Source organism: Ceratotherium simum, chromosome 30 (genome assembly GCF_057802395.1).
Source record: "Ceratotherium simum simum isolate JZ-2026a chromosome 30, ASM5780239v1, whole genome shotgun sequence".
Lineage (NCBI taxonomy): Eukaryota > Metazoa > Chordata > Mammalia > Perissodactyla > Rhinocerotidae > Ceratotherium > Ceratotherium simum.
Window position 1 is genome coordinate 31800354 of NC_141929.1, and position 25162 is coordinate 31825515.

Here is a 25162-nt window from a genome sequence, read left to right on the forward strand (position 1 = left end):
GATTAATTGTCTTTAGTTATCACTCTAAGCCTCTCTGTGAATCCACATAAAGTAAAATGATGGTTATGGGCACCCTGCTCATTTTTCTTTAGACTCTAGAAGTGAGGTTTTCCCTGCTCCTAAATGAAATGAACACACGTCTCTTGGGCCCTGGCCAACACAGAGCTGTGCTGTTTTTAGCAGAGCCCTGGTGGGACAGTTGGAAGCTGGAGGGAATCTGGAGGCCCGGCTGTCAAGCCAGCTCTGTCTTCAAGCTGTCATGTGACCGGGGGCTGATCACTCCACTTCTCCCTGCCCCAGTTTCTTAGTGGATCAGATGGTCCCTAAAGTAATGGCGTTCTGGTAAACAGCCAGCTCTCAGAGGCAGAAGGCCTGACTTGTAGTGCTTGCCCATTCCCATGGTGCAAACACTCCCACCACGCTGATTTCAGCTACCCATCTGATATTACTGCGTGTACAGTTGGGGAGAGATGCCTCAAGCCCCCTCAAACCAGCTCCAGCCGACCACTGCCCCTAAGATCCCTCTAGTTTAAGAATTCCATGAGCGTTTGAATGTCACATATCTAAATGGCTCACCAGCTTTCAGAGAATATAAACAAATTTAAAGCACGTACACAGGAAATGAATTATACCCTTTTTTTAGGTGAGGAAGATTGGCCCTAAGCTAACATCTGTTGCCAATCTTCCTCTTTTTGCTTAAGGAAGATTGCAGCTGAGCTAACATCTGTGCCAATCTTCCTCTATTTTGTACGTGGGTCGCCACCACAGCATGGCTTGATGAGTGGTGTGTAGGTCTGCGCCTGGGATCCGAGCCACAAACCCCAGACCGCCAAAGTAGAATGTGTGAACTTAACTACTACGCCACCGGGCTGGCCCCAAATTGTATCTTTTTTCAATAACTCAGAAGTTATTTCAGAACCTTCCAGTACAACAGGATTATAATGATGAACATCGATATGATTTGTCATTAATGGTATGTCCAGAATATCCAGCTCTTCTCATTTTGTTTTTTTAGAGGAAAAAAAGCAAGACAATAGCAAAATCATCTAACATGGACATAAGGTCTACAAGGGTTCCCAAAATCCTCCAATGAACTGAGTTTTTAACATGTCTTTTTTTCCCTTAATACAAAAGTATTACATGTGTATTGAAGAGAACGCAGATAAATTCAGGAAAGCAAAAAGAATAAAAATGTTTAAATCTCTATAATTACCTCACCCAGAGATGAACATATTGGTGTATTGTTGTTCACTTATTTCCCCTCTCTCTCTCTTTCTCCCTCTTACACACAGGCACACACAATTTTTACAAAAATGAGATCAAACAAGATTTTGTGACTTTTTACTTGTTAAACAATGAAAATACTACCGTCATTAAATATTCCCGCCTTATTTTTAAGGGCTGCATCACCAAGCTTTAATCAATCAATCAGCCTTTTATTTTTGGACCTCTAGGCTGTTTCCAGTTGCATGTTAAGGTAAGACAACCGTGTATTCAGCATCAGGGACTGAATCTTTGTACACAGCCACAATTATTGCTGAGGAATCAATTGCAAGAACGGGAGCTGCTGCAGCTACTAAGGTACTTTTGAAAAAAAGATCAAACTTGTCACCGAAAGAAACCTGTTAGTACTATTTCTGCATGAGATCAGACAATACCCGTGGTGTAGGGACAGGCCCAACATTGATTGAGTGATGTTGTATGGTTTTATTTTGTTTCTCACACAAGGCAACGAAGAGTCAGTAAAAGAGTTGGTTGTTGCCATCTTGTCAGTCAAATATCAATGCTTTTCATAAGGGTGACCCGGAGACATGTGGGAAGGGCCCAGGAGACCAGTTCTCCATCCCTCTTCCCATTTCAGAGCAGGCTGCGCAGGAAGTAAGTGGAGGAAACCTTGACAAAAGCCCTCAGAACTGTCTTTGCATGGAGGGCAGATGGACAGAGAGCGCTCCGTACACGTAGGAGCTCCCGCAGGCCTGGGGAAAGAGGCCACCAGAAGGGCAGTGGCAACCACTCTCTTGCCATATAGACTTAGTACAAGAAATAGACAGCTTTAGGACATTTCTGATTCATCTTTGCAACAATATTCAAGAGGACATTGAATCTAGAAACTAGAGCAAGCTGAATGAGAAAGAAACAATCTGAGATAAGGGAAGGGTGAATGGAGAGAAAACACAATTGATTAATTAAAAACCATCATCTGAACAGCAGGTTGGATACTGCAGAAAATCAATTTAATGAGGTAAAAGACAAATTCAAGACATTTTCCATTATACACATGGGAAAGTTGGATAGATACCGATTTATAGTGACAGAGAAAAATGATCAAAGACGCATTTGAAAAACGTAAGGGTTGCCACTAACAGAACAAAAATGGGGTCTTTCCTTCTAAATTACTTTTTTAATAAAAGGAAGAAATTAAACGTAATCTATATATTTTTTAAAAAGGAAGGAGGGGAAATCAAATAAGCCTAAAGAACAAAACAGAATAATAGAAAACCAAACATTACTGTCATAATATATAAACAGATAACTATCAAATACAAAATCATATAAACGAGTTAACTCTATTAAATTCAGAGATTCTCAGACGGAGTAAGAAAAAAATTGTTATCTAGTTAGATAACCCTAAAACAAAAGGACTCAAAAGTATTAAATAAGGATATAAAAATATTTGAATTATATAATAAGGTTGATTTAATATATATATATCATATTGTATTCCCTACAAAGGAAGAGCATATTCTTTTAAATTTTCCATAGAATATTTACAAAAATTATCCTCTGGCTTCCAAGGATGACTTTAATAAATTCAAAAAGAATTATATCGCTCCTGAAAGGTGGTTTTAAGATTGAAAATCGAGCCCAACAAGTCTCTCCCCCTCATTTCCAAAATAAGAAACAATCTGTAGCTATCCTAGAAAACTGAGAAGAATGCAACTAATAAACCCAAATTTTACAGTCCTTGTGGAAGCTGAAGAAATAGAAGTGTAGAATAATCTGAGTGACAAAGAGCCTTCATTCAATGCACACACAGAGGAACCCTGAGAAGAATCTGGACACTCAAGGGGTGCAGGAGAACCCCCAATATCAGAATGGCAGGGTTCAGGACGAGGACGGCCCCGGGCCAGCCAACGGGGCACTCGAGCATGGCCCTCCCCGGCGTTGAGCCCTGCTTTTCCTGAGGACAATCCAGCCCCTGTGGACGATGGGAATGGTCCCCCGGGTGAAATGAATGTGCCCCTCCTGGTCCACAGTACTCCCTGTGGCCCCGGGCTCAGGGCCTCGTCCTGCAGATAAATTATTGGATGGTAAAGACCCACAGAAAAGTCATCATCATGGAATATGTTTTCAAAGCACGAATTTGTCACAGTCTTTTTATGAAAAATGCAGCCTCTTCATTCTCAGTTTCCAAAACGCTGAGGTTAAAAAAAAAGTTGGGGGGTCGGCCCAGCGGTGTAGTGGTTAAGTTGGCGTGTTCCACTTTGGCAGCCCTGGGTTCACAGGTTTGGATCCCGGGTGTGGACCTACACACCGCTTGTCAAGCCATGCTGTGGTGGCGTCCCACATAGAAAATAGAGGAAGGGGGGCACAGATGTTAGCTCAGGGCTAATCTTCCTCAGCAAAAAGAGGAGGACTGGCAATGGATATTAGCTCAGAGCCAGTCTTCCTCACACACAAAAAAAGTTGGAGGTGGGGGCGGGAATGGGAAGCTAGGCCATGCTGCCATTTTGAAAGTCAGGCCAATCCAGTTTTCTCATTTCCTTTTTGTTTTTTTTTTGTTTTTCCAGGAAAAAAAAATAATATCTAGGAATACTTTCTGAGTGGTTTTCCAAAATCAAATTGAATAAAAATAATAGACTCTAATAAACTCTAATATAAAAATAATATACTCTAAAGTGCCTTGAGACACACGTAATTTCATTTGCTCCTCATACTAACCCTTTTAATTAGGCAGCCCAGGTGTTATGATGCCCATTTAACAGATGATCTATGAGAAACCTGAGGCCCAGAGAGGTTAAGTGACTTGCTCGGAGTAACAGAGTGGTAGAGCTGACTCTCGAGTCCAGAACTTCTGATTCGAAGTCCGGTGTTCTTGCTCCTTCACCAATGACCATAAAACCTTGACCTGACTAATAAATAAACTTTAGGAAGGAAGAGCCTTGACCACATTCATGGGAGCCGAGATGGTTCTAAGAGTGAACACAAGGAATGGGAGCAGCTATTACACATGAACTTTCTGTTGAGAGCTTGCCCTCGTCTGTGACTCATCCTTCTCTTTAATTAAATGTGAGAGTGGTCGGAGCTTCCCCAGCCCCCGCCCTGTCCCTCCCCAGTGAGCCTGCCTCCTTGTCCACTCACGGGAGCCGACGAGGGTGCAGTGGGGCAGCCCATCACTCGAGCAGAGGCGGCCAGAGTGACTTCACTGCGGAGGAGCCAGGAACCGAGTGGGCAGGGGCCACAGGGAGGGAGGGCGTTTGCCCTCCTAATGCAGATGAGGTCCCCAAACCTCTCCCATGTGACATGCCCGTGGCTGAGGACGGGGCTCTCTGAACTATGGAGGTAGCTGGCTTTTTAGTCCGAGGCTTGGCATCAAGATTTATGTTCCTGGTGTGACCACCCTCACCATCCATCACGATTAGTTACAATAAAATCTCTCTTCGTGTTTTTAAAAGCCCCTCGCGTTACATTCCATTATGCAGTTAACATATCGCAGATGGTCGGGCCATTGTTCAACCAGAGAACCATTTTTTGATCTCTGAAAAAGAGGGCAGGGAACCAGCTCCTCACCTCCCCAGAGGCCCTTGAGACTGGGAGCCTGGAGCAGAGGGGAGGGAACAAAGAAAGGGGGCCCTGGCTCACTCCCAAGGACTCAGTGGTCTGACTGAAATGAGTGGCTGAACAAAGCAGAAGGGCTTGGGTTACCAGCCTTTTTCTCGAAGAAGTTAACCTGATTGCCCTCTGGGCTCTAGAATAACCAGTCAGTCTTCTCGGCCACAGTTCAGCCTCCGAGGCACTGTCCCAGGCTGGTCCAGATCTGACTCATTCAGTTAATGTTGGATGGAAGCCTCTGCTGGGAACTCAGATGACCAGAGGTGCAGGGACAATTATCAGTGTTGTCCCCCAAAACTCGCTGCTCCCTACCTCCTCCCAGCACCCCCCACCCCAGTCTCAATAAATGGCCCCTTGGTAAGTTTTGTTATGCTCCCCGACCGTCACCCCCTGCCGTGGGAGGTTCTTCGGTCCTGCTCACCACCTGAGACTTGCAGTGTGTCCTGTGGGAGGAGTGTACAACCCTGCCCTTGACATTGGGCTTGGCCACGTGACTTGCTTTAGCCAATGGCATGTGAGAGGATATGAAGCAGGCAGAAGCTTTAAGAGCCATTGCGTGTTTCCGCCAGTTCTCTTCCTTTCTGCCAGTCCATCCAGAAGAGAGGCTGCTCCATCAGGCTGGATCTTGCAATGAAAGAGACACGTGGAGCAGGTTCCACCAGCACCCACAGTGACCTGTAGCTGACGTGGGACCTAAGGGAGAAATAAAAACTTTGTTTTGTAAGCTACCAAGATTCTGGGGCTGTTTGTTGCTGCAGCATAATTTAGCAAAGTCAGAAGAATTCAGGCCCCAAGTTGAGGGATCATCCTTGATCGCCTTCTTTCCCTCAGCCTCCACATCGTTCTACACCAAGTCCTGCCATCTCTACCATCAGACTCTGTCTTGGATCCACCCACTTTTCCCCATCCCTGCTGCCACCACCTCCGTCCATGGCTCCTGGACCACTCCAGTACTCTGCTCCCAGTCTGCATCCTTGCTTGTCTCCCATCCTTTCTCCACTCAGCAGCTGGACCGTTTTTCAACCATCAGTGGAAATCAGGTGATGCCACTCCCATGCTTAAATCCCCTTCCAAGACTTCACATAGTCCTTACAAGAAAATTCAAACTCCTCACCTCACCCACAAGCTCCTCACAGCTTTCCACTGCAGCTCATCTTCTCTCTGCCACGTCCACTCACATCCGCCACCTGGGCCTCTTTTCTCTTCCTCAAACATGCCAATTCTTTTGCTGTCCCCAGACCTCTGCGTGGAGTGTTCTTCCCCAGATCAGGCCACTTCTCCAGGAATCAGTACAAACGTCACCTCTTCAGAGAGGCCTTCCCTGACTAACCTCTCCTAACTCTCTATTTCAGTGCAAGGGTGGCTCTCAGCACAACTTATAATTATCTCATTTGTTGGTTTATTTGCTTCCTGTCTGCCCCCTACACACACCCCAGACTACAACACAAACTCCATGAGAGAAGGGACAATCGTCTTTTCCTCTCATGTGTCCCCAGCACATGGGTGCTTGATAAATATTTGTTGAATAAATGTTGAAATAAATGGATGGACTTTAGTTAATCTTCCCATTTTATGGATGAAGGAACCAGTTTCCAGGGAGTTTGTTCCCGGCCAGGACCCCTCTGCCCCTAGTTAGCTCATGGCAGGGCCTGGAGAAGAACCCAGATTTCGGATCCCAGATCTCCTGCCTCCATCCAGTGCTCTCCTCTCTACCTCACACCTCCTCTCCTCTGTCTAAAGACCTTTAGTCTTCTTTCCTTACTTGCTGCTTTGTCTGACACCCAGAGGGATGAGAAACTTCTTCTCTGTGTCTAGTACATAGCTCTCAAGCAGGAGCTTATCTCCCGCTGAACTGAACCACTGACCTATGAAGAATCTGGCAAAAGAAATGGCCGTGCCTCCGCTCCCTGCCCCAGAAACGATGGTAATGATAAGCTAACATTCCTTGAACACTTCCATGGTTAACTCCTTTAATATTCTCAGCAACTTATGAGGTAGGGCCTACTATTATCTCCATTTTATCTCAGAGGCACAGAATGGTTCTCTAACGTGCCCAAGGTCACACAGCTAGTGAGTGATGAACCTGGGATTTGAGCCCAGGCAGCCTGGACTCTTAACCACTGTGTTATCCTGACCAGATCAGTGGCCTGTGGGGCTCTCCCAAGTCACACGCAACCAGAAAAAAACACTACCAGTCAGCACATCTTGCAAGAAAATATACACATTTTCAAAATCCAACCACACTCCATCCTTCCCGTCTCAAGGGACCTGTGATACTATGAAAAGAACACGGACTTTGAAGCCAGGCAGGCCTGGGTCTGCACCTCCTCTGTCATTTACTGAGTGCTGACTATGTGCAAGGCACAGGGCCAAGGACTTAGCATGTGTTATCTCATTTAACGGAAAAGGAAACTGAGGCTGAGGAAGGCTGAGTACATTGGATAAGCTCACAAGCAGAGAGAGAATACTCCTGCTTGGGCGAGTTGCCTATCTGGTTGCAGTCAAGACATTTAATGCTCTGAGTCTCAGGTGACTCGTCTACACGATGATAAAAATTCATACTACAAATTCACAAAACATGTAGCGCACTGTGTGGCACATAGTAGGCCATCAGATGGCAGCTACAAATGGCAAGGAGGCTCCCCCACCATTGGGCACATTGCTCCTTAGAAATAACTGCCCAGGCTCAACCATCAAGCAGCCAGGGATTTCAGAGGCTCCTGAGAAAAGTATTGATCTGCTAACGACCCGTCTAAATCACTAGAAAGCCATCTGCAAACAAGACGCCCTTGAGAAATCATCAGTTGTCACCAGCTCCTTAACCTGCGCAGCCAGTGGGGTCAGACGGCGAACTTCATTCCCTAATGCCGTGGTACCCCCCCTCCCGAGCCTCTGAGCTCGCTGGTTAACAGCTTCAGGGACAGGATGCTAACCTCTCCAGACCCTCCGCCTCCCAGCTAAAAAGGCATCAAGCCCAACACTGACCCCGGAGAGCTCCAAATCAGATTCATCTTCTCTAAGTCCTCACAAATGAGAAGGAGGCTGGGTGTTTGATCTCCCGCTTCTCAACTGCATGATCTGTCCTGGGGATGTAGCCGTGAGGCTGGGAGCATGACGGATCCCTCTCATTAGGGGGCGAATTCATCATACCTTCAAACTCCATTCTGAGCGCCTTCCCAGCCAACCCCTGCCTTGCCTCCCTCTCCCTACGATTTACTCAATGGTGCATATGCTGGCTGAGCCACGAGGCAGTGGACCCAAAGGCCCCACTTGGAAAACACCAGGGCTCCCTCTTTGAAGGCCTACTTCCTGTATCCCCATTACAGATCTGGAACTCCGGCTGTGCTGGTTGGAAGCTGGCAGAGAGAATCGGGCCAGGCGGGAAGAAAGCGACAAGCTGACTTTATACCCCACACATCAGACTTCAGGGATCTTTGTCACATAAGGAGAGCAAGAGGACCTCCCTGACCAGATCATGGGCATCTCCCAAATTCTGGAGTGCCAGACCTGCCCAGGACTCCTGTGGGGTCTTTCCTGCTTTGGGACAGACTGGGTCCCTGAAGGACCCTATGAGGACTCCAAGTATCTCATGAGTGAATCCCACCAGGGCCCAGAGTTGGGCTTTGTCAGAATCACAGCCTTTCAGAGAGCAAAAGCCATAACTGGTCATTCAAAGACACGAGGACTGTGATGGCTCAGACCATCTACCCTGCAGAGAGCAGAAGAGATGCCCCCAGCCGTCAGGATTAGCAGAGGCTAGCGCAGATCAGGGGGGCTCTCTGCCTCCCACAGCCTGCTCTCCAGGAAGGAGAAAATGGTCACTTAGTCAAACCTTGACCAGAAGCCAAGAGGCCAGCAGAAGATTCAAAAAAGCCCACAGAGGAAGGCTTTCAGTCCATCTTTTACAGAGTCTTAAAGCAAATATGAACTGCTTGCTCCTCTCAAATGAGGTGAGAGAGAGTTGTAATTGGATATGAGCCTGGCCCACAATTTATTCCCTGAACGTCTTCCCACCCTACCCCTAGAAGCAGTTTCCCAGCTGTGCCCACAGTTCAGCCCCTCTGTGTCCTCCTCCAAGAGTATTTCGGGAGCCCTGGTCAGCTCAAACAGAAAAAGATCACTCCTCAAAACAGAGATGTGCGGTTGCCATCTGAATGTTGCTCAGCACTGTCTTCCATGGGAAGTAAAAGAGGCTCTTAAAAATCTTTGGACAGATATGACACAAAAGCACGAGCAACCAAAGGAAAAAGAAAGATAAATTGGACTTCACCAAAATTAAAACTTTTGTGCTTTGAAGGACACTATTAAGAAGGTGGAAAGACAACCCACAGAACTGGAGAATATTTGCAAATCATATATCTGATAAGGGACTAGTATCTAGAATATATAAAGAACTCTTACAACTCAACAATGAAAACAGAAATAACTCAAAATATGAGCAAAGGATTTGAATAGATATTTTTCCAAAGACAATACACAAATGATGAATAAGTACATGAAAAGATGCTCAACACCATTAGCCATTAAGGAAAAGCAAATCAAAACCACGAGATACCACTTCACACCTATCAGAACAGCTATAATCCAAAAGATGGACAATGATAAGTGTTGGTGAAAATGTGGAGAAATTGGAACCCTCACAATCTCCTGATGGGAATGTAAAATCATGCAGTGCTTTAGAAAACAGTTTGTTACTCAAAAAGTTAAATATAAAGTTGGTATATGACCCAGAAATTCCACTCTAGGTATATACGCAAGAGAACTTGAAATAAAAATCCACACAAAACTTGTTCACAAATGCTCATAGCATCATTATTCATAAGATCCAAAGAGTGGAAACAACCAAAATATCCAAGAATTAATAAATAAGTAAAGAAAATGTGATCTATCCATACAATGGAATATTATTCAGCCCTTAAAAGGAATGAGGCATGATCCATGCTTCAACATGGATGAACCTTGAAAACATTATGCTAAGTGAAAGAAGCTAGGCACAAAATGCTACATACTACATGATTCCATTTATACAAAATGTCCAGGATAGGTAAACCCATAGAGATAGAAGATAGATTAGTGGTTGCCGGGGGCTGGGAACAGAGGAGAGAAGGAGTGACTTCTAGCGGGTACGGTTTTTCTCAGGGGTGATGAACATGTTCTAAAGTTAGATAGTGGTGACGGTTGCATAACTTTGAGAGTTACTAAAAATCACTGATTTATACCCTTTAAGAGGGTGAATTTTATGGTATGTGAATCATGTCTCAAATAAAAAAAAAACCTCTTTGGCAGTGATTACAAAGATTAAGGTAAAACTTAACCTGGAGAGAGGAGCATCCACTAACTTTAGCAGATCCCAAGAAGGCGAAGGGAGTCACTGTAAGAGCGTGAGCCGAGTGCGGCACTGACCAGAGCTGGGTGTGGGGAAGATTGCTGGTGGACTGAGGGAGAGAGATGGAGCGGGCAGATCAGCCAGGATGCTGCTGGCTTCCCAGGCTAGTGGTCCAGTCATGAATGAGTCAGACTTGGGTCTTTAAAGGCAAAGGAAGCTCCTTCTGATTCCAGCTAAACAAGCCCCAGTGAGCTCAAGGAAGATGAATGAGTCCTTAGGTCTCGTTTAAAGGCTCAGGCATGAGCCACAGAGAGATCATCCGAGGACACAGTTTTGCCCATGACACACACTAAGGTCTAGAAGTCAGGAACCCTAGACAATAGGTCCAGCTTTGACTTCACTAGCTGTACGATCTTGGGCAAGTCACTTAACTATTTTGGATCTCAGCCTCCTTCCGTGAGAGTGAGGAAATTGAAACAGTTGATTTCCAAGATCCTTCTAGCTCTAGAACTCCAGGATTCTGTAACAAAATTCCCAGAGCAAACGAACTCCAAGTTATTGCTTTACGACACTTTTCCTGTTTACCGAAGTTCACTTTCTGAATCAGTCTTTGAGTATGACTCACATTGTGTCACTTCCATCATATTCCTTCTTCCCACTCAAACTGACTGAAGGTTTGTCCAGGCCAGAGTCTTGAATTCCCCACAGGACCTAGCAGGAGGTGGAGCTCTCGGCAGGTGTTCAATGAATGCCTGTCGGACAGTGGATTGAAATGTTCTTCAAGATCCAATCAGGTTAATGTCTCCCTGCAGCTATGGGGGAGACTGGCCTCTCTGTAGGTTGAGAACTAGGAAGTCTTAGCAGGGTGGTTGGAGACTGGACCCCAATGTTTCTGAATTCTTGGCAGTTCCAAGAGTGGACATTGGGATTGTTCTTTGGGGTAATTCCCACTTCGGGAGGGACCACTTGGTGGGCGAGTTTATTCATGCAGAGACCCTCCTCGCTGTGCTGGGGGAGCGGAGTCATCCAGAGACACATGCTTCAGATGAGATGCTAAACGTCCTCTTCTTCCTGTCAAAGGCTGGTCACACAGAGGACAGGGCTCATCTGCAGAAAATTATGATGTTACCACTTTTTTTAAAAAACTTTCTCTTAAAAGGGGTCAGCAGTGAGGCCTTTGGACCAGAGGTGGGGAGAGAAAGAGGGATTAGGAAGGAACTTCTTGCCTGGGAAGAAAATCTAGCTCCTGCAATATGGTGGCAAGGTGGAGGGTAAAGAGAGAGGTGGCAGGTACAGCCTTCCTCGTGGGGTGGAAAGACTGCTGGTTTCCGGTGGAGAGAACTCACGTTTCAGGGTTAGATTTTCCTTTTGGTGCTGGAGGTCCCTGTAGTTATCATCAACCTTGAAGCACCTCTTGTTCATCATTGCTGTGCCGTCTCAGCTTTCTTATGAGGAGCTATGGGATGGATACCTGTCTTCCTTTTTGGGCAGGATCTAAAAGAAAGTGTGTTTCCCACAATGGCTCTTCTTGTGACAGGAGAAGATGTGGCGCTGGGACCTCAGGGGGTGCCCAGGAGCAAAGCCAGAGGCATCTGAAGTGGAGTGGAGGCGGGGGGGGGGGGCGGGCAGGTGATAGTGGGGGTCCATACATGGCCTGGCATCGCCCACAGATACTCTAGAGGAAAAGGGGGGTGGAGAGGGCTGCCTATCCTGGGTGCTGGCGGTGCTGCAGGAGGCAGCCCCACGCTGTTCCGCTTCTCAGACCGTGGTTCCGGCAGGGCTGCCTCCTGTAGCTGGCTTTCCAGCAGAAAGCAGCAGCCATCCAAGCTTCTTAGGACCAAATGGATGACGGGAGCTGGAGAGTGTAAACTTCCTGCAGCCCCAGTTTCATTGGCCACAGCCCCAAGTCCTGGACCTCCCACTGGTGGCAGGAAGCAGCAGCCCCAGTGTCCAGGTCCAAAGGCACCCTGCTAAGGAGCCACGGTGCCACTGTGGTTGTCCCTCTGGAGCACTGCTAGAGCCGATGGATGTCACATTTGAAGATGGAATCCGACGGGCCTGGCTGAGCAGACATTCTCAGCCTGGGTCTCTGTCATGGAGCCCCAGCCTCGCAGTGCGCACAGCAGTCCTCGGAGATTTCACACAAACCCATCGCTTGGCAGAGCCTTAAGAACATCTCAGAATGTTAGGACTCCATTTCGGTCCTATTAGGCTTAGTTCCAATAAAGATGCTGAGTTTTATAGTTGGGCTTTATGTGTTCTCAGGGAAATTTCTGGGTAAAGTCATATAATCATGCTGTCATTTAAAGAGCACATCCAAGACAGCCTAATTCCAAATACAGTCAACAAACCAGCCCCACAATGACTAGACACAGCCATGATTCAGGATGTGGCTTGTGGGAACGGGGCATCCTTTCCGGGAGGCATTCTTGTCTGTGTGATTGAATTTCAGGGGTGCCCCACCCCCAAACATTTTCCTCACTGAATTTTGAACTTGTGTCATCAGCAGTGTATTCCTCTGGGTGAAACCCTCACTGTGTTTAAACAGCAAATACTCCCGGGAGGTCTCTCTCTCGTTGGTGTAAATGAACACTTTCGTGGGGAAGAGGGACTGGGAGAAGGGGCACAAGACACAGGAAGAATAGGTACAAAAGACTGAATTCATCCATGTCATAATTTTGCTAAGGGCTGCTTTCATAGCTAGAGCCAAACTGAACGCATTTCTCCCATCTGTAGAGACAATGACAACTACAGCTTCACTCCCACTTGGCAAAGAATGGGTCAAGAAGGAAGTGGGACCACCGAGAGACATCATGTCACACCCATTAGGGTGGATAATATATGTATATTATAACATATATATATTTTTTAAGAATCCAGAAAATAACATGTTGGCATGAATGTGGAGAAATCAGAACCCCTGTGCACTGCTGGTGGGAATGTAAAATGGTGCAGCTGCTATAGAAAACAGTATGGTGGTTTCTCAAAAAGTTAAAAATAGAATTACATACGATCCAGCAATTCCACTTACGGGTATATACTCAAAGGAATTGAAGGCAGAGACTCGAACAGATACTTGTACATCCACGTTCGTAGCAGCGTTATTCACAGCAGCCAAAAGGTGGAAACAACTCAAATGTCCATTGATGAATAAACGGATAAACAAAATGTGGTATATGCATACAATGGAATATTATTCAGCCTTAAAAGGAATGAAATTCTGACATGGGCGACATCATGGGTGAACCTTGAGGACATTACACTAACTGAAATAAGCCAGCCACAAAAAGACAAATACTGTATGGTTCCATTTCTACGAGATGCTTAGAATCGTTGAATTTATAGAGACAGAAAGTAGAACAGTGGTTATCAGGGCCCAGGGGGAGGCGGAATAGGGAGTTATTGCTTGATAGGTACAAAGTTTCAGTATGAGACGATAAGAAAGTTCTAGAGATGGATAGTAGTGATGCTTGTACATTACGTGAATGTACTTAATGCCACTGAACAGCACACTTAGAAATGGTTAAAATGATAAATTTCTTTTATGTTATGTTTCAGTTTTTTTGAAAAGAAAGAAAAGAAATTCAGTAGCTGAAAAGTAGACTTCCCTTCCTTTTCCTCTAGGAATACAGTTACAATCAGAGTTCCGATCAGAGCAGAAGTTGTGTCCGTTGGGATAGGCTAGATTCTGCTAGGTAACAAGCACCCTCCCCCCCAGTTTCTCACTCACGCTATACATCCATCATGGGTTGTCGGGGCCTCTGCTCATCCCACTCATTCAGGGACTCCGGCTGACAGAGCAGCACAGGCCACGCACCAGCAAGTAAATGCTTTTGCGTGGACATGACACATGACACTTCTGCTCAACACTCTTTGGCCAGAACTCATCAAGTGGTTCCACCTAAGGCTGGGAAGTCAGTATCACCAAGTTCTCAGAAGGTGGAGGGCCAGAAATCTTTGGCAAACAGCATTAAGGATTACTTTAGAAGTAAGTAGAATAGTCCAGAGGAAATCATGCCCTCGTTCCCTTTGAAATTGAAAATGTTCTTCTTCTTTCCAACCATTCATGTAGCCATCCATTCATCTAATCACTTTTTCATTCCACAAACCTTTTTTGAGGCTCTGCTGTATGCACAGGACCCTCTTTGTGGGCCTGGTCACTTCTTGCCACAACACAGACGGTTTTTGGTTCCACCAAGGGAAGGCTCGGTCTCCAAGTGACCAAGACCTAATTCCACAGAGGGTGCATGGTCTTTGATGGCAGCCAATCCTCTCCCCTCAACCACCTGGACAAGGGTTTCTTCAGGGCTCTAGTCACTTCTTGCCACCTAAGATACTCTCCAGCTATTTCATATGATGATGGAGGCAGCCGAGCTCTGAGGATCCATTGGGAACCCAGGAGGACGAAAGCTCTCAGAGCCAGCAAGTCCCCTTCCTGCCCACTGGAAGAGGTATCAGAACCGCCCCTGGCAGCCTTCTATTTGGAATCTTGAGTAAATGTGGAGCTGGGGCAACACATCTCTACATCTCTAGCTCCCTAGTACAGCGGTAGCATGTAGGCTTACACCTTGTATCTGTCTGGAACGCTGAGGCCAGTAGGTCCCAGCATGCCTTTCACCCTCATCTTTCCCACTCTATCCTCTCATCTCTTGTGTTTCCTCCTCTCAGTTCATTCTACCGGGTCCTCTGGAACCTTCATTCCCTTGCACACAAGCTCCCCAACATCCATTCATTTATTCAGGAAGTGCTAATTGAACGTCTCCTACTGTTCTAGGTGCCAGAGATAAAGTAGTGAACAAAACAGACAAACGTCCCTGCCTATGTCGAGCTATTGCCACAATCCACGTAAGAAGATGGTGGCTTGCCCTAGGGTGCAGCGTGGCGATGTTGACAAGAAGCACTTGGATATGGGTGTCTTTGACAAACCACCATTCTTCTGGACACTCTCCACTTTGCCTGAATCAAAACCTTCTCCGTGATGAAGTACTTTCTACCAATGTCCTCCCCTATTGCTGCCCTCAGCAAATGGCTGCCCGCTCCTTCACAGAGAAAATGGAGGCTTTCAGACGTAAACCTTCCCAATTCCTATCGTTACACCTTCATGTTACTCCTGTGGACACCCATCCTCATCTCCTTCCCTCCAGTCTCCACTCAAGATGAGGTGCTCCAGGCCCGAGGACGCATTTAAGAGACAATTACTCTTTCACAAAGCCTTCCTGTTAACGCCTGGATTGTTTTTAGGTTTTGAAGAAAGACCAACAAAAGAAAGAGTTATTACTAAGTGGTGTGGTTTTTCCAAGGGTCTATCTGCCAATATACTATAATAAATGATAATCTAGATGCTTAAATAGTGTTATTTGGGAAGATACCTGACCAAAAAATAAATCCAAATTAACTGTCTGATGCCCTATAAAATAAGGCTTTAAATATTTTATAGGATCCCTCTTCCCCTAAACACAGTCTTCATAAGCCAGCAGACAGCCTTCTCTATGTTCCACCCTCTGGAGGAAGTGGCTGATCGGAGATCACGGGGCATCCTCTCTGCAGCCTGAGTCCAGTTAATTGTGGATTTGATTCGGATGATAGCGGTGCTGGCGGAGTGAGCCCTCTTTGCTGCATTGATTCCTCCCTCCACCCCCTGAGCAGCTGGGAGCCCTCCTGAAGGAACAATAGATTTATAATACGAGCAAAACAAAGGAGTCGGGAATGAACAGCTCTTGGAAATAAGTAGGTCAAGACACAATCAATTTCCAAATTTAAAATTATGTTTGAGAAATGTCCCTTTAATACAGGAGCCTGCTTGGCCCTGTGGGGTAAAGCGTGTAGAGTTTAGAGTTCCTGAGTGGCTGCTTTATCAGGTAGCCTGAAGTTTACCCTGGAGGTTAAGCAATAAAATGGAAACAAAAATAATTTAACAGTTTTGCAGTTAGTTTAACCCAGCAACAGCTCCTTAAACGGCTTTCACCTTCCTGGAGCTTGCCATGCTCATAAAAGCTACAAGATGCATTTCAAAGCTATGAATTTGCTAAATAGAACTTCATTTCCTCTTCTTATTAGAGGTAATTAAATTTATTAGACGTCAGTAAAAGCCTTGTAAACAAAAAATATGAATGCTTATAAAAGTCTGCCCTCTCTTTTCAGCCTCATAATTAAGATGCAACGAGAAAGCAGCTAATAACAACTCATAATTTATGAGGTGTCACTCAACCCCAAATCTGAGACATATTGTGGAGGTATTAAACACCAAAATGAAAATAATACCCACTGAAACACGTTATTTATGAAATACATAACCAGTCAGAGAAATAAACACATCACACATACGACTTGATATTTCTGATGGAAACAGTATATACATCATCTCCTGCTCTGGACATATTACCCATCCAGTCGAATTCTTAAATCAAAGTCACAACTTGTTTAAATGCAAACTGCCCGTGGCAGCCTGGCAAGCCCCGAATTTCCACGTTCACCTTGATGTCAGTTTTCAAAGACTGAGTCACAGTGAAGGTTTTTCATTATTATTGTTTTTAACATTCTCAAAAGAAAAGAAATCCCCCAGCAAGCATTGGAGAAGGAGAAACAGGAGAGGAGACAAAGAAAAGATTCTAGAAAGAACAGCAAGAATCATAAATAAACAAAAACATTTCCCACCCTCCAGCACAGATGAACTTAGAACCAACCGCAGACTCGATGGCCCCCACCCGATAATGGTATCTAACCCCAAATGGAACCTCTTTTTATTGCAGTTTAACAATGTGCTTTACATCTTTATCAACAGTCCAGCTGACACTCGTACTGTGAGCTCTTTAGAATGAATGGTGATGGACATTTTTGATACCATATTTCATCGATTCAAAGATGCCCTTGATTATAAGGTACATCATTATTTTGTGTATCACTAAGAAAGAAAAAATAAAACACTGCCAATTAAACTGTGACTTGCCATGATTGTAAGATGCATCCTGACGCCAGAGATGTAAAAGCTGAAAAAAAAAAAAAAATGCCTTATAGAATCCACACAATATGGTCCATAAAATTAGATGTGGTAGGGGCCACTGTGGTGGCGTAGAGGTTAAGTTCGGGTGCTCCGCTTTGGTGGCCTGGGGTTCACCAGTTTGAATCCCAGGTTCGGACTTATGCACCACTCATCAGGCCATGCTGTGGCAGTGACCTATATACAAAATAAAGGAGAATGGGCACAGATATTAGCTCAAGGCCAATCTTCCTACCCCCCCCCCAAAAAAATTAGATGTGGTAAAGATTAACATCAATCTTAAAACTGTTATCTTGGTTATGGGATGTGAATTATATCTCAGTAAAGGTGTTATTAAAAAATATTATTTTGATTTTGTAAAAGGTAGTCAGAAAAGGCCTTACTTGAAGGTGACACTTGAGGGAGGACCTAAAGGAGATGAGAGAGCTGAGTGGATATCTGGGAGAAGAGAGTTCTGGCAGAGGAAAGAGCAAGTGCAAAGGCCCTGTGGTGAGTAAGTATTGGTGTAGGGAACCAGAGTGAATGGTGCAGAGAGAGATGGCAAGAGGTGGGAGTGGAGGTAGAGAGGTTCATAGAAGATGAGATCAGAGAGGTGACAGCAAAAATAAAAGTTTCCTCCAGTTTTCTATGAAGCTGAACAAAAATTTTTAAACGTTCTTTTAAAATTTGGGGGAGGTGGTGTTATCCATCAATTTTACTTCAAAACCCTACCATGGTAGCTTCTAGAATAGTTTAATAATCGGTTTGCCTTAGCCTCCCTGCCACCTTTGCAGGTGGTCTACCCCAGATCCCCCTTCACACAGACGTGACACTTGAAAGCAGTTCCCAACTCGGGTCCCTTCAGAAGGGATAGGGTCCTTAGACCGCCTCCAGGCTACAAAGGGCACGGGCTGCTTTCCAACCACGGGATTCTTGAGATGGCGCCTTTGTTTTTCATCAGGGATCAGAAATTGCTCTTTTATACAATAATGCTCATGAAGAAGCTGTCCCCTCCCCAAGTCACCACCCAGCACCAAAGAGCAAAGTTTCTCACTCAAAATGCTAGGTCTCTCTTTTTTGAGCAATGACTACGAGTCCGGCACTGTGCTGAGAGCTCTGTGTACTTTCTCTCTCTTCTTAACCCTCAGACAACTCTATGCCCTGGGTGCTGTTAGCAGCCCATTTAATAGCAGGGTCTGAGAAAGAATAGAAGAGGATTCTGAGAATAGAATCTGGGTGAGATTTTCCCCAAAGCGTAGGGATTCACCACTCTGCTGTAGCGTGTTGCTCTGCAGTGGCAGTGGCTGGAAGTGACTCTGTCTCCTGTCTTTTCCAGATCTGGTATTTTCTCTGATGGAACCAGCAACCTGGATGGAACTGAATACAGTGCTAAGGGCAAGCTGGGAGGGACCGGGGTGAAGGCTGGGTTTGGAGCCCTTCTCTGCCGGCTCCTAGCTGTGTGATCTGGGCAAGTTACTTAGCTCTCTAGGCCTAAATGTCCTCACCTGGAAAATGGAAATAAAAACGGCAACCACCACACGGAGTTGCTGTGAGAGTTTTGTAAGACAGTAACGTGGAGCACGTAGAACAGCGCCTGGCTTGTGTGGTAGCTACTGTTTCTACCCACGGGTTTCAAAGGATGCTTAGGGGCACAGCCGGGGCCAGTGCCTCCCAAATACGTTTGGTCCCTGTGACCTTGTCTGAGAGTCTCATCCCAGGGAATGGGGAGATGGGTCTCCTTCCGGCGGGACTCATGAGGACACGGCAGCAAAGCCCGAGGGAAGTCGGTTCCCGGGATGGGTGTGCCCTAAGGTACAAGTGGAGCCAGCTTCGTGCTGCTCATCCTATGAGGAGTCCGTGCCTGAAATCATGTACAGTGACATCTACTCTTGAGAGAGGGAGGTGCCACATTGGAAATGGGCACACTATCTTTTATTCTGCCCAGCCTACCCAGTTTTTTCAACTTTTTATTTTGGAATAATTATAGACTCACGGGAAGTGGCAAAAAAAAAATGTCCAGGGAGGTCTTCTGTATTCTTCAGTCACTTTCCCTGGATACAAATGCCTTGTGTAACTGTAACACAGTATCAAACCCAGGAAACTGACATTGCTGCAGTCCACAGAGCTCACATATGCTGTGTGTGTGTGTGTGAGTGTGTGCACACAGTTCTACAAAATTTTATCATATGCATAGATCCATGTGACCCCCACAATCAAGATACAGAACTGTTTCACCCCCCCAAGCCTCCTTGCACTGCCCCTTGACAGCCAGGTCTTCCCATTCCTAACCTCTGGCAACTGCTAATCTGTTCTCCAGCTCTATGCTTTTGTTAGTTCGAGAAGGTTATATAAGAAATGGAATCATTTATTTACACACACTTACAGCATATAACCATTTGACATGGGATTTTTTTGCTCAGCATAATTCCCTTGAGATCCATCGAAGTTGTGTGCATCGATAGTTTATTCCTTTTTTTATTGCTTCGTAGTATTCCAGGCTATGGATGTACCGACATTTAACTATTCACCCATTGAAGTCTGTTACTGTATCAGGCTGTTAGGAATAAATCTGCTATGAGCATTCAAGCACAGGTTTCATGTGAATATAGGTTTCATTTTTCACAGACAGATGGTCAAGAGTATAACTGGTGGGTCGTGTGGTAATTGCATGTTTAATTTTATAAGAAACCGCCAAACCATTTTTCTGAATAGCTGTGTCATTTTACATTCCCACCAGTGATGCAGGAGTGACCCAGTGTCCCTGCATGCTGGCCGCATGTGGGGTTATCGCTACTTTTAAGATTGTAGCCATTCCCATAGGTTTTAATCTGCATTCCCCAACGGCTAAGGATGTCGACCACCTTTTCATGGGCTTATTTGCCGCCTGTCTGTCCTCTCTGGTGAGATGTCTGGACAGTTTTCCTCCAGAGCTGGAACAGATTGTGGTGTTTCGGTTGAGCACCAGGTGAAGTACCTGGCTTGTGTTTCGAAGCCACGTGGTAACTTCCCGAACGAGGGAACAGAGACGCTGGTCTCCCAATGCCCCCTCCTCCGGGCTGCGCGCTTGCCGAGTACGATTTGGGGATGGAATCACTATGCTGTTTTGCCCTTTTGTTTGTGTGTTTGCTGAGCACATTTCATTGAATGCTTGGGTTAAATATTTATGATGTGGCACCACTGTCTCAGGAGCCTTAGGACCCCAGGCCAGTGGGGTCTGGAATTAGTGTTGCCAGCCCAAGCCCAGGGCCCCGAGTCCAGGTGCGCCGAGCTCTTGGTCTTCCCTCAACCTCCATTGCCCAAGGCAGTTTGTCTTCCGCAATTTTGCTTTCTGGAGCTGGGCTGGGCCGGGATCCCTATACTGGATGCCACGCGGCTTGGTTGGGCCCTGACCCCACACGGAGGCCTTGCCCACTTCTTCCTTGGGGTGCTTCCTCTGCCCATTTGATCCTAGAAGAACCAAGACCTCCTGTACACGCCTGCTGCCACGCCCCAACCACCAGCTCAGACGCCTCGCTGTCATATCAGTGCCCCCTTGATCAAACGCCTCCTTGGGACACTCACTTTGCCCACCGCATTCCCCCAGCTCCACCCATTCCCAGCTTTATCCTCTCACCTGCTGCTAAGTTCCGTCACGATCATGACCAACTCACCTAAGACTGAGAACCAGGAAAGGACTCAGGACGTGGTGCAAAATTGGGTGTGGCTGGAACAAAGGTGAGCAGCACTTTTTGGGAGGTGAAGTTGGAGAGAGATTGGGGATAGATTACAAATAGCCTTGTGAGCTGTGGCCAGAAAATCCTAGCGGAAGGGGCCCTGGGGGAGATTTTACAGCAGGGGATGGGGATGCTAGATTAAGTTCATTCTAGCAAACAGCCAACAAGTGTTTATCGAGCACCTATTATGTGTCACTTAAAAGTTAGCTGGATTGATAGCTAATAAAATATTAAATGACGTGGGGATCTGAAGTGTTATTCTGAGTCCTACGGAATGTGCTAAAGTGGAAGTAAAGGTTTCGTCTTGTGAGCTCTGCTCTTTAGTATTTTATGGTTCAATATGGAAACCAAATTTGACAAGTAAAATTGTATTCATAAACACTCTGGTGATAGAACAAACGAAAATGATCAACACAGAGTGACTTACAAGTGACTCAAGGACTCGGGTGGCACGAGAGGCAGCACGGCAGTGAGGACCTGAGCACCCTGGACCATAGAGGCAAAGTGTAGAGACTTTCAGGAGGCGAGAAGAACTGAACAGCACACCCAGGATGCAGAATAAATCACTGGACAGCCAGCCTCCCTTTGCAACTCTGTTACCATTATAACATCTGAACATAAATGAGCAATTTGGAATTCCTTAATAGAAACACGAACAGCCAGAGGCTTCTGGGTAACGAGTCAACCACAGAATAAGCAGCAGGCGTGTCTTACTGACCCTTTACAATGACACATTAGTCAGCCCTGTAAGGAGAGAGCACAGACCCCTCTGGAAAAAAAATCGCAGACCAGCTCACCACCTCTCCTAATGAGGCACTAGAATGATCTCAGCCCTGTCACAGGAGCGAAGGCTCAGGAGCGCTCCGGAAAGATGCCTCGCCGGTCTGCTCAGCAGTTCTGCGGGGAACCTCAGGCTGCAGCTCCCGCCGCTGCAGACCCGCCCTCTGCTGAGACAGGAGGCCTGAAACTGACAGCCAGGGAGGGGTCTCCACCTTCTGGGGATGGCTTCCGCGGTCCCCTCACTGCATCACTTAACTCAGGCAGAGCCTGCGGTTTCCCTCCTGATTCTATTTTGCCCCTTAGCAGTGTTGCCCTTGGATGCTTTCTTCCCTGTTGCTGTCTAGGGAGTGGTCATGGCCTGAGTGTTTTGGTTGGGACCCCACAATAAGATTTATCTTCATCATTTAACGTGTCGAGCAATTACTAAGTACTAGACAAGACACTGATCACTTCCCACGCACGACTGCAGGTGACCCAGAGATCCTCTGAGCTAGGCTAGGGGTCGGCAAACCTTTTCTGTAAAGGGCCAGAGAGCAAATCTTCTAGGCTTCGTGGGCCCTGTGGTCTGTGTGGCAACTGTTCCAGCCCACCGTGGGGCTGCGAAGAGCCGTGGATAACACGTAAACAAATGAGCGTGGCTGTGTTCCAATAAAACTTTATTTATAAAAACAGGCGGTGGGCCAGAGCTGGCTGTGGGCTGTAATTTGCTGACTCCTGCTCTAGATTTTACCATTGTGACTTTTGCTTGACCTGTCGGTGCTTGGGATGATCAGTCTTGGCCTCTTTGGTTTTAATATCCTGCACCGGAAATTCCAATGGCTTGTCTGGGTAGTTAAAATCACCCAAACTTTGTGGCCCAAGAGAGAAAGAATTAATGGCACACAAACTGTTTTCTAGACTAACAAAATTTCTCCTTCTGTGCTGGAATTGAAGGTAAAGGCTGTTCTTGTAAGCAATCTGGAACCATCTTCTTCTTCAACACACTTCAGGTTTTTTGGGAGGTGGGTTTAAGAATGTTCATATTCTTCCCAGATCTCAATACATACCAGAAACTTGAAATCCAATTTCTCTAATTCACCTTAAATAACTTCTCCCATCTGGGCTTTAATCGCCCCATCTGTACAATGGGTACAATATATAAAAACTTCTCTTTGAGAGACATGCTTTGAAAATGTGGTAACTGTTGCTTCTTTGGCCAAACTGCTGTCTTATTCTCAGGCTCTGTATTAAAATGAGCAAGATGCTGGTGCCAGCCCCATGGCCTAGTGGTTAAGTTTGTGCGTTCCTCTTCAGTGGCCCAGGTTCGCAGGTTTGGATCCCAGGTGTGGACCTACATACCGTTCATCAAGCCATGCTGTGGCAGCGACCCACATACACAATAGAGGAAGATTGGCCCAGATGTTAGCTCAGGGCTAATCTTCCTCAAGCAAAAAAAAAAAAACAGGAAGATTGGCAAAGGATGTTAGCTCAGGGTGAATCTTCCTCAGCAAAAAAAAAAAAAAAAAAAAGAGCAAGAGGCTGAGACTAGAAATGCTGATTAAAAAGAGGACTTTTAGGACAGGGACTGCGTGGTCCTCGCACAGAGTAGGGTATTTAGAAAGGAATCAATGAATGTTTGTTAGAAGCATCCACTTGGGCTAAGGCTGAGGAGAGTCAACACTACCAAGAGCTGGCAATACGGCAGCCCAAGGCGGGCCTGGCCCTTGGCTGGCTCCCTCACCGGCTCTTCTACCTTCAGCCCGACAAGCTGTGCCCCAGCGAGGACGCCGACGCAGCCACATTTCGGTTGCTTTGTGCTGGGCGCAGAGTTCTGCTGGCCCAAGGCTGTCAAAGCCACTTCCATTCTGGCCTCAGCTGGGGCTTCATGCTTTCAGAAAATCTCCCCCCTCCCCGCCTCTCCGTTGAGGTCTTTGGCAGGGATGCCTCTCCCACTCTGCACGCACAGCTCACTTAACGGGCACAAAGAAATGGGAGAACGCTCGGGAAAAAAAACAACCCAACCCAGTCTAAACCTTGGGAAATCTACCAGGGTCTGCCTGTCTTTAAAAACGATACACAGACATTTCTGGGCGAAGTGAAACCATGCCGCTCGCAGAGGACTGGAGACAGCACGTGAAGCCTTAGTCATACACAGTTAGTCTCAAACTTATGTTGCTGCTCACAGGGAGAAATCAATGTACAGTATATTAAAAACAATCATTGCAGCCCTTAAATGATCCAATAGTTTAGCTTTGAATGCATTCAAGCTAATAGGGGCTTTAATGGCTTCTGACAGATCATTCCATTGATCAAGAGGCATGTATGAAATATGCTGCCTACTAAACTCTGTTTTGATTTTGAGAAAAGAAAACTAAACGTCCCCGGTAAACAGGGCCTGATTGTTCACATGTTCCCCGGGAGCCCTCTCCGCCTGACCCTGGTCGGGAGCCGCGCAGGGGAGGACAATGGGAATCCTATATACCTGGCTCGCTTCTCTCCCGGCTCTAATCAAGGCGTAATCAACTGGAAACCTCTGTCTGAGGAGTCGGGGGGCGAGGGGCAGGCGGAGGACCAGAGGTCCTGTTTTCGGTGTTGGATGAGTTACGAGCGGCCACTTTAGCTGCTCTGGGAAATTGACTCAGCCCTTTCGGGGCTCCGGGGCGGGTAGGTTAACTGTGCTTGCTCCAAAGTGAAGAACGGAATTCCCCATTTGAAAGGATAACCAGGGTTTTCAGGTGGAGACGGCAGTTTTGCAAAGAAACTAATCAAAGTGTGCTCCCTCCTTCCGTGCGTGTGCCGAAGTGCTGCACACACCTCTGCTGGGGATGGCATGTTTCACAGGGTACCTGGAGTCTCCAGAAATTTTAAAAGAGGCCTTAACATTATCCTTTGAGACCACTCTTGTGCAAGAGGTGCTCTGGCTTCTTGTTGTGAGCCGTATGCCGCTCCTGGGTCAGACTGGTCTTGCCTGATCAGAAGTGATCCACACGTACGCAAATTCTTCCACTACCCACCAAAACTAAACCGGTTTCACAAAATAAATAATAATAATCCTCCTTCCTTGGATTTGCATAGGGCTTTAGCGTTTACAAAGTCCTGCCAAATGCCATCTCCATCGGGGCAAGATGCCCGCTGCACAGCGCTGGGGAGTTTCTCCTGTGGGGCTTCATCCACCTTGCAGACCCTCTCCTTGTCTCGGAAGCCGGGAAGGGCAACCTTTGAAACTGGCTCCACTAAGGACATGCTAGTCTGTGGCCTTTATTTGATCTTTAAAACCTAGCAAGACTGCCTGCGGTCACTAACACTAACCATTTGGGTCGGAGTGGTTCTGAGCACGCAGGGTCCAGATCCATTGTGCTTCTCCTAACTTCCTGTAGAATGGCCTTGACTGCCTCTTCCCTGTCCGTGGGGCACAGGCGCGTCCTAAACCAGCATTTCCCCTCTCGAGGCAGGAAGCTACCGCACTTACCAGATTAAAAACCCCGGGAAAACCCGCATGCTCGAGCACTTATTTGTATTGGTGCCACGTTTAGTCAGTGGCTTTTGTAAAATTGA

At 46.4% G+C, this 25162-nt stretch overlaps 1 protein-coding gene across 1 annotated transcript in view; it reads right to left on the reverse strand.

The window, feature by feature from the left end:
• Positions 1-5219: 5219 nt before the first annotated feature.
• Positions 5220-25162, reverse strand: part of FTO (FTO alpha-ketoglutarate dependent dioxygenase) — a 380905-nt gene continuing 360962 nt past the window's right edge. The window contains exon 9 of the mRNA XM_087420248.1: positions 5220-5526. Within this exon, the coding sequence (XP_087276374.1) occupies positions 5376-5526 (151 nt within the window). The 3' untranslated portion in view covers positions 5220-5375. The remainder of the gene's footprint in view (positions 5527-25162) is intronic.